The 10,085-nt window shown below is 47.2% G+C and overlaps 1 protein-coding gene across 1 annotated transcript in view; it reads right to left on the reverse strand.

Annotated features, from left to right (window-relative positions):
• BMP6 (bone morphogenetic protein 6) overlaps window positions 1-9,537 on the reverse strand; it is an 89,380-nt gene extending 79,843 nt beyond the window's left edge. Inside the window, exon 1 of the mRNA XM_057369116.1 lies at window positions 8,978-9,537. Coding sequence (XP_057225099.1) covers window positions 8,978-9,404 — 427 coding nt within the window. The 5' untranslated portion in view covers window positions 9,405-9,537. The remainder of the gene's footprint in view (window positions 1-8,977) is intronic.
• Window positions 9,538-10,085: the final 548 nt, after the last annotated feature.

The raw sequence follows: 10,085 nt of genomic DNA on the forward strand, positions 1-10,085 counted from the left end.
ATATGGAAGTTAGGGTGCAGCAAGTGTTCATGTTCAAACAACTTTGTATTGTAACAGAGTTTACAAAGGTAGAGGCAGACAAGTCTTTTGCATCTTGTACACATTAGTTAAACCTTATTAGTTAAACCTCTTGTACACAGTTAAACCTTATTTTCCAACTTATTTGGATAATTTTATTCCTTGTAAAAGGACTGGAATTAACAGCTAAGAGCTTTACTCATCCAAATTTCTCTCTCAAATGGTCTGGAAAGCCCAGGAGAGACAAGGATGCAAGTTTCTCGATACGTGTTTCACAACGTAGCTGCTGACCCTTTCCTGCCTCCAACACCTCTTGGCTTATGTGTGCGACTATCAGAACCTGCTCATGAGCTCTAATCTCCTCTCATTTTTTTAAGTGCTCTTTGTTGCCTGGTGTGGAGCTTAGCACTTGTGCTTCAATAGACATTATGTCACCCTTCAGTCCTTGTACAAACAGAGTGTCTAATACCTTGACTACACATGCCACGCGAACATGATGTGGTGAGCGACAAGATAAAAAACTGCMGCAGCACACCTCAGCAAAAACACCACTGTGCAGATTTTAAACACGGCCCACTTTGGAGCCTGCGCTTGATAAAAGAAAGGATAGATCTCCATCTGACAAGATTTTGGGTTGAACAAATATATATTCGTTAAAAGAGTGCTTCAAATAGCCAATTCATGCATTTCTCACACTGCAAACAACCATTAACATATATGGAATAAAATATCTTTGGAATACTGTTTGAAAACACTCTCTCATTTACTATCAGGAAATCTGACTCTTCAGAACAAGTGTTAACACTGTCTTGATTAATTTGTRAAGCTATTCAAGCCATGAAGTACATCTGCACATTGAGCATATTTCCAATACTGCGCTTCTGTTTTCATTCTCAAAATGTTTTTATTTATACACTAATATTTGACCTATGAATGTTCCAAGTTTATATGGAGCCAGCTGTTCTAAATTCTGGTTATACTGAACATTCATGCAAAACATCAGGTGATATCATTGGATATTTTTAAGGGGAAAGTTCACAGGAAAGCAGTTATGTATTCTTGTGATTAACACCACATTGGATCAAAACAGTCATGTCTAGCTCTCTGAAAAATACAGCTACTGTTTTAGTTAGCAGAACACTTCGGCTCTGTCTACATTATCSTTTTTTGCCAAAAATTCCCACTGTTGCTACCACTGATTCAATTCTGTCATTGTGCTATGATGAACACTGCTACATAAAATAAAAAGAGCTGAAAGCAGCGCTGTCAAAATCTTTGTGCCCTTAACAACAAGACAAAAAAATAAAATAATCTCATTACATCACCAAAAAAAAMCCCAACCAACCCAAAACCCAAACAAACAAAAAAAATCCCCTCCAAAACTCTACCCAACACTACAACACTGTTTCTTAAGTAAGTAAAAGTTCAGGAAATGCCAGCCCCAATACACATCAGGTTTTAGGAMTCAAAGTCCATTACAGGGTATTAAACACCCCTGCAATCCCACAGGGACTCAGCTTCTTTAATTAAACATTTTTCTGCTGCAACAGCTAAGCAGCAGCTGCAGACCCAAGCCCTTCCCAAAGCCACAGCCTTGGGATCCTGCTCCAGGTGCAAAGCTCYGGAGAGTGCTGCTGCACCACCCCTGCTGCAAGCGCTGCAGCTCTGCAGAAGTCACCACTCCACAGCTCTGCCAGCCATGATTGGAAAAGAGGTGGAAGGAAACAACTGACTGAATGTTTTTCAGGCATGTCTCCCCACCTTCAGCAAACCATGGCTACAGAACTGCAGTCCCAAGTGCCCTCTCCACTCTTAGGCACACACAGGCAGTTGGGGCTGGAAAGGACTTCAAAAGTCATCCCGATCAACCCCTGCCATGGACAGGAACATTGTTCAGTAAAACAGATTGCTCTCAAAGCCCCTCCAACCTGACTTTGAACATCTCCAAGGATGTAGCATCACAGCTCCTCTGGGCAACCTGTTCTAGTGTATCACTACTTCTGTTTGAAAAAATTGTCCCTTATATTCAATTTAAACCTACCCTCTTTCAGTATAAAACCACTGCCTCATCAAACAGGGAAGCTAAGTGTGACCCAACACCAGGCTCCAAGAATCAGGGGGACAGAAGACAGCTTTCCARTCCTTAACCTCCATCTCCCAGACTCTGAGTCTGATACTTGCTATAAAAAATTAGGAATCTCACACAAATGAGCCATTTTTCCATTTGGGCAAYAGTGTTTGGTCTCTGCTTCACACTGCCATGTAAATGGTCAAATGGAAAAGCTAAATTAGGTGGGCTGTACCTAACAGCATAGCTGTGCATCTGCTGGGATACAGCAGAAACACACAATGGCACTGTTTACGTCCCAAGTAAATCACACCTTCCTCTACCCCCTACAAGTCAGCAGTGAGGCAAGATGACCTAAAAAGAATTGTGACTCCATGGCATGGAAAGTCTAAACACTACCTTCCTTCCTCCTACATCACAAACACTGCTTCAAAGTTTATATTTAAACCTACAAGAGAGAGTGTAACCACTGCAATGCACTGGGCTAGACCCAGGGAGGATCCACAGCTCCTTGGCAGAGGTACAAGCCTGCAGCGAGCAGTCCCCAGCAGGGGCTCAGCACAAGACATCAATGACAGCTGTCCAAGTGATTTTTTTGCTAAAKCCATGTTGAGCTGGAAGAAAATTGCCAAAAGAAAACCTATTTATAAGAAGTGGTTTAGCTTCATTTTTTTTGAGGGAAAGAACTAGGAAGTTCTGCTCTTACTCTGACAAAAAAAAATTTAAAAAAAAACAACCCAAAAAAAACCAGTCCCACACCTGCATTTCTAATTCAAAATGCAACTTTTCATTTATTTACAGATAAAAAATTTGGCTTGAAATAATGAATACGGGTTTGGCATTACTAGCTTTTTTCAATTACAATAAATTGTTGTTGTTATTGTTGTTGCTGGAAGAAAAATTTGTGTGAAATGTTGAAGCCTTAGACTGTAAATTTTCAAGCTCTGAAAAGCTTTCACAAGACAGAATAATCCTACTAATGCCACACAGTCTGGTTCCAGTAGCTTAGTCCAGATGACATTCAGACTTGGATAAATTGCTTACATGAACATGACCCTTCACTCATTTCAACAGCACAGGTTTTGAACAGCAGCTTCTCCAGGAGCCACACATCTTCCAGGGCTCCTAGCCAAAGGCAGAAGGATGACTACAGACCTTCAAATTCCAAGTTCAGAGGACTTCTAAAAGACCATTTGCCCTTTCTTTAATCACACTGTCAGGCAGCTTTACACTAGCAGGCAGTTTGCAAGCAGCAGCTATTTCAAGGAGATGACATAAATGAGGACCTTGAGATGCATCAGTTGAACAGCAAATATAAGGCTGCTCTCCAGCMCTTGGGAATCTATCTTGGCATCAAAGCCCACTATACAAGGCTTGGCAGAAGTCATTAAACTCATTCCCATCATCAGCTTCATGATTTCTAATATTGGCTTGCTCTGGACAGACGTGGAGGATGCTGTYCACATGGCGAGTGAGCGAGGCTGTACGCAGCCAGCTGGCAGCACAGCCAGATCTGCAGCATCACACACTGCAGTTACTCCCTGGAGTAGATGTCATGACCTTTACAATGCGTGGCCAAGAGTATAAACAGATGGGATGACAGTATGAATGGTGTGGTCCCATCAATACAATCAYGCAACATCCCTGATACATCTTGGTTGCCTAATTTCGTATCTCCCAGCAGCAAGCATGGTATCAGGAAAAAGGCAGGTGGGCTGATCAAATCCCTCAGATAAAAAAATGCACCTGCTTTAGAAGCACATGTAAGGATGCTGGAGTGCTGCTTCCCTCCTGTGAAAAGCTGTGCAGAACAAAGGCATATTGCTTGCACCTATGGATTTGTGCAAGATCATTCCCAGAAGGAAATCTGGTAGATGACCGCTGCCAAAAAGATGAAAAGCCTGCTTGGAAGATGGCACATCCATTAGGTACTGCTTTATAGGCAAGGGGAGAGAGACAGTATTTGTACAAAAAGTCTTATATTTACCTCCAAACAACTTGCTTGCACTGAAAGGGAACACCCTTGCCCCTGCAGACACTTGAAGTCTTGCAGGGAATATGGGGATTGCCTGAAGTTTTGGGATTCAAAAATAGAAGAGGCTTTTCATCASAGTACCAGCTCAAATCATGTTGAAGCTTCAAGGCTGACTGCAAGACTCCCTGGTGAAAAAGTGAGTTTCCCCTCAACCTTTTGCATTATGTCCTCCCAAGGGACCTGTGGATCTTTTGATAAAAAGGAATTTTTTTTTTTATCTCCAAAATACAAGATAAGTGAATCTGCGCTGWTAGTCTGCTACAAAAAGCTACAATTCTGAATAACCAGATACGACACCCCAAAGCACAATTTTTATGATCCTTATCTCTGGAGGGTTTGATGGGTTCAGATTTTTCCTGCACAGCTATACAGCTATCAACAGCCTCACATTTGGGTCATGGCAGAAGCCCACAGACTGTCTTTTGACCTCCTTGGGTTTGGTTGTAGGAAGTACATGGCTGTTTCTCCTTTCAGTGTGGATGCCAGGATGGGAGGACATGGGTGAAGACCACGTTCTGACACAGGATTGCTTCACCTTTCATTATACACAAATAATTCGGGGTGCAGTGAAAGCAGCAAAGTCTTTGAGAGTCTTGTTTTCTGCAGCTTCACACGACATGCACTACTCTGAAGACACCAGCTGGTGAAACACGGCATGGAGAGCAGATCCCCTTCACATCAGCACTGCTGTGCCAGAGAAGGCTGGGGGAACTTTAGATCAGATCCTAGTCTGCAGTTTGATTTGAGCAGTGAAGTTCTCTCACCTCATCTTCCTTAGCTGAGGAAAAAGGGGGTTGTTGCAAGGAATTTGGTAAGTCCTTCACTAAAATGGTAGTAAAATATTGTCAAGTGAAAACTTGACAGTTCAGCTGGCAATCCAGCACCACAACCTCAAGAGGGATCTCCATACCAACCCTGGGTTGTTTTGCCAAGAGGTGATAACCTTATCTGGTGCCATGAGGAAGGTACATTTTCCAAATAAGAAACATTAACAGGTTTTACTGTCCCAAAAGTACTGTGCCAAGACACGCCGCACATTTATGCCAAGGCTGTTCCTGCAAGAACAGCTGAGCAGTTTGACAAAGACGCCTGTTGGCCCACAATGCACTCTCCCGCCCCACAGCCCTTCCATACAGCCATTTCCACAGCACAGAAGTTTGGTACCCTGCTTCATCCATGAATCCATGCAGATGTTTCCATCTGTGCTAGCTATCCAGACTTCCTATGTGGGAAATGAAAGAAACAGGGACTTGTCGGGTGYCTCATCCTAATGAAAACACCCAAAATAGACATTTCTAGGATCTTCTTCTCAAAACAGGGACCAGATTTACCAAGGGCAGATTATGTTTTGTGTCAGATTATTTTTTGGTATCTAACCTGATAAATTAAATTCATTATCTAAATTATCTGAACTGGTTTATATCTTGTATTATTTTGCTTGTAATGGGAACAAAAAACTTATTTCTCCTCCCTGATACTGTTCTCCAGGTGCTTTATAAAATGAAGAGCTAAGCATCGTGTGGAAATCCTGGACACACCAAGCTCCTCCATAATCAGCCCCTCTGGGAATCATCACCCACACCTTGCAAGTCCATACTACAATACAGGCATCACCAGGTAGGCAAGATAAATCCCAGACTCCCCATTTCAAAGACTGATATTTCTCGTCCTCCCGGTAAGACAGCAACTCCCTGTGTCTGGAGAACCTCCACACCTCTGTGACCATCATTTTTCACCTTTAAAAAGAAAAAAAAAAAAATAGAAACCATCCCCTAGGACATCACCACCTTGGAGACTGGGACAAGCCTGTACTGCCTGAACAATCTGGGACTTCAAAGTTTTGCAAGACCTTAACAAAGAGGACTCGTGCTTTGAGCACATATGGAAACACAACCTTCCCCAGACAGMAAACACATCTGCTCTGTCCTCAGTCTGAAGGATGTAGGCTGGTCAGGAAGGGCTGGAGCACTGCATGTCTAAAATCATCAGTGACTAAAAGCTAGTGACTTTTTTTAGGCTACAGGGCTGCAAAAATTAAATGCACTTCTGTAAGAGCATCAACACTTGCAAACTTTCATGACAAAGTAGGACCTCTCCACACAGCTGACCTAGATGATGGCTTTCCAGCACAGCAAGACACATCAAAATTTGTCCCGTTCTGAGCTGCAGCAGAAGTAGTATCAGCACCTGAAGGCAGGTCACCCACACAGCCACATGCACCTGCACCCCCAGGTGACACAAAACACTTCTCAAGCTGGGAGAACAGCAAGGGCCCCTCACATCTTTTTGGTGGTTGGCTCTTCAATAATGGAAAGAGAAGTCTTTAAGGTGGAACACAACACAAAGGTCTTCAGAAGTCAGTTTGAATTGAACAGAAGTAACTCTACCTTATAGTCAATGCAGAAAACCCCAACTAAAATAATTCTGGCAGTGTTTGCTTATAAGCAGACTCCAGCTGCATGTTTTCAAGGTTGCTTGACATGTACTTCTTTGGAATAGTCARCATGTTTGAGATCAGGAATTCTTCCCTTTCTGCAGTGATCTCACCATCATTTGCTGCATTTCTGACTTAGTCTAATAAGCTACTTTGWCAGATCACAAGCTGGCTTTCTCCCATCAAACCTTTGATTTCTACATTGGAATATAACCTTAGGCTTCCTCTAGTTTTCTGACCTGAATTACTGTTAAATGGAAAAGTAAATGTCAATATGCAGGTGAAAGATGGAAAAAAAATTCCCTGACATGTCAGAGAAGCCACAGAAAGCAGCCAAACAGCTGTTCTGTCCGAGCCCATCAATTTGCCAACACTCTGGTAACAAACAATCATGTTAAATGACATTATGGTTTATGACTCGGAATTTGGAAGTTGATGAGAAATTTCTACAGTTGATTCATGCTTCCTGAGACTCATGACTACCATTTCAATTGCTCTATTTTACTACATTACATGAATAATTTTCCTTGTTGTTACATAAGTGTCTAGATCCAAATTATCAGAACTGATTTGAATCATTTGAAGSGGTTATTTTCAAAAGAAATAGATACCTTCAGGTCTACCATCTAATAATACTCTCCTGGTGCTTTATAAAMAGTTAATTATCTTCTAAAACACCACATGTTTGCACTTATCCCTAAAATTAGCTCTTCTGGGAACTGCTTACCCCCATGCAGGCACCCTGTTTCACATCCCTCAAGTAAAATGTGCCATGGGGGTTGCTTACAGACAGCTGCAGCCAGCACCACACTTCTTAAACTCACAGCTCCAAGCATAGGTCCTGAAAGCTCCCAAGGAAAAGAACAGAGACAGCATCAGCAGCTCTGTGTATTCAAAGGACAGAGAGGTTTGGGAAGGCTGGGAGGGAAGAACAACAGAGGCAGGTGCCCTTTGGACCTGTACATTTTYTCCAGATCTCAGCTTCTGAGACCACAGACCACACTGGTTTCATTGATGGACAATTTCAGGATGTCTCAATCAAAYGCATCTGAGCTCTGAGATGGCAGCACCACCTGAACATCCCTGAACTGGCTTTAAACAAGGCAACTGAGAACCTGACAGAACACACCCACAGTATGAGGAGGCAACAGGGCTCCTTGCTCCTACAAGGTCTGAGCAGCCAAGGCAGCTCAGCTGTACCCACATGAGTTGTGGTCGCCTCAGCTTCAACATAGAAAAATCCTTCAACAACTATTTGCAACACTTCTGACTTACTACATGATTTCCATAAGGTACAAAAATTAATCACCTCTTGTTACATACAGCATGGTACAAAGCTTTTCAACACCTATACCAGCACTGKGAGCTGGGAGAAATTTCCTGCTGCAGTGGCACATCCCTGCTCCAAATGAGTAAACACACAACAAACTGTTGGGTTTTTTTAAACAGGACAAGCTGTTGTCGTTCCGGCACGCAGCTCTGGCAGCACTAGTGAAAGAGCAAAGTTTTCAGCTGACCAGCTAAGACATTTGAGCTTCACAGGAATTCCCTAAAAAAGGAACTGCAATTTGCCAACTGAAATATTTTCATTCTCCACATTAGGCTGAATCTAATTACACTGTTTCCTTACAATTGCATAGTATTAAGAGCTCCTTTAGTAAAAAAGCTTAATGACTTTCCCACTGAAATGCCCGCCTCTAAACCCTTCACTTCACTGACAGGATGATTTGTTTGAAGAGCAGGTTGACGTCTAACAGAACTTATTTCAAAATTTCCACATGACACAGATTTTTATCATGTTCCCGGGCTCAATCACCAGAATAACTTACACAGAGTCACATATTCTCTGATAGCTCTGATCCCCTAAAATTAAAAAAAATTAACAAAGAAGACGGGGACACTGTGAGGTAGTGTGGCTGCACTTTGTCCAAGCCCCAAAGGCATCTCTGCGCTGCTGGATCTTGCATAGTGTGAGTTCAACCTGTATTCTGGCGTACCCCCAACTCTGCTGCCCAAGAAGCAAAGGAGGGTGGGTTTAATTCTGAAGCTCTGACCACTACCATCAGAACAAGAACTACTAAAAAAATTACTCTTTTTTCTTCCTTCCCCCCACCCTCTCTCCCCCAAGGTTTTCCATTCTGGAGTATATTCTCTTTTTACTGTTTGCGAGAGGTTTTGCCCTTCCCCGAAGCGACCTGCCCTCCTGGCCGATACCCGCGCAGCCCAAGSTGGGTCCCAGCCGGCACAGCCCTCACCCCGTCCCGCAGCTCCGGGGAGCGGCCGCCCGTCCCCACGGCCCGGACCAGGGGTGGCGGAGGGACGGGCGGGTGGGAGAGTGGCCGGGTGGGCTCCGCGCAGCCCGGCACTCACTCCCTCCCTCCCTCACTCACTCACTCACTCACTCACTCACTCACTCACTCACCCAGGTTGACGAAGCTCATGACCATGTCGGCGTCGTTGAGGAAGGCGCTGTCCTGCGGGCTGGGCAGCGGAGGGGCTGGGGGTTGGGGGCGGCCCCCGCGCTCCGCGCCCGCGTTGCCCTCCGCGCCCTCGGCCAGAGAGTGATAGAGGTCCAGCATGAAGCGCGGCGCYGCCGTCAGCCGTCCCGGCGGCGGGGCCGGCGGCTCCCGCGGCAGCGGCCGCGGGCGGTGAGGCAGCCCCAGCACCGAGAGGATCTCCCGCTGCATCTCCCGCTTCTCGTGCGACTTCAGCCGCCGGTAGAGGAAGCCCGAGGCGGCGGCGGGCGGCGGTGGCTCCCCGCCCTCGGCGGGCAGCGCGGGCTCGGCGGGGCGGCAGGCGCCGCTCAGCAGCGCCCAGCAGCAGCACAGCCAGGCCAGCCGGCGCGGCATGGCGCTCGGCCGGGAGCGGGCGGGCGATGTCCCCGCTCCGCGCTGTCCCCGGGGGCTGCCCGCCGCCCTCCAGCCCTGCCCCTCCGCGGCGGGTTCGGCCCGGGCCGGCCGGGGGCGGCCAGGCCAGGGGGGCTCAGCGCTGGCCCCCGCGCATGGCCGCCCGCGGGGCACCGCGCTGCGGAGCCCCCCGCGCCCGCCGCCGCTCAGGTGCGGCGGGGCCGCCCCCGGGCCGCTCCGGCCGCTCAGGTCGCCATGCCCCTGCCCGGGGGATCCGCGCCGGGCCGTAGGGGCTGCGTATAGGGGGAGAAGGAGCAGGGTGAAGAGCGGCAAACTTTTCCCGCTGCCAGGGAGCGAGCGAGCGAGCGGCTCCTGCGGCTGCAGCCCCGGTCCCCGCGGGCTGACCGGAGCGCGGCTGCTGGCGGCGAAGGCAAATCACCAGCGTGCCCGCCTCCCGGTGGGGCGGGCGGCCTCCCCTTCGGGGCGGGGAGCGGGCGCAGGTAGCGCGGCCCCTCGGGGGCGGACGGGCGGGTCGGGGGCGGTGGAGCAGGTTGAGAAGCKCTGGCCCCGTCGGATGTCACGGGCTCGCTGCGCTGGAGCGGCGCTCCGCCAAGCTGCGGCTCCGGCCGCTTCTGCCGCGCGACTGTGCCGGCTTGTTTCTTGTTAAAGGAAGGATTTCGGCCA

This window comes from Malurus melanocephalus, unplaced genomic scaffold, assembly GCF_030028575.1.
Source record: "Malurus melanocephalus ecotype Western Australia unplaced genomic scaffold, MMel_1.1 scaffold_103, whole genome shotgun sequence".
In the NCBI taxonomy this organism is placed as follows: Eukaryota; Metazoa; Chordata; class Aves; order Passeriformes; family Maluridae; genus Malurus; species Malurus melanocephalus.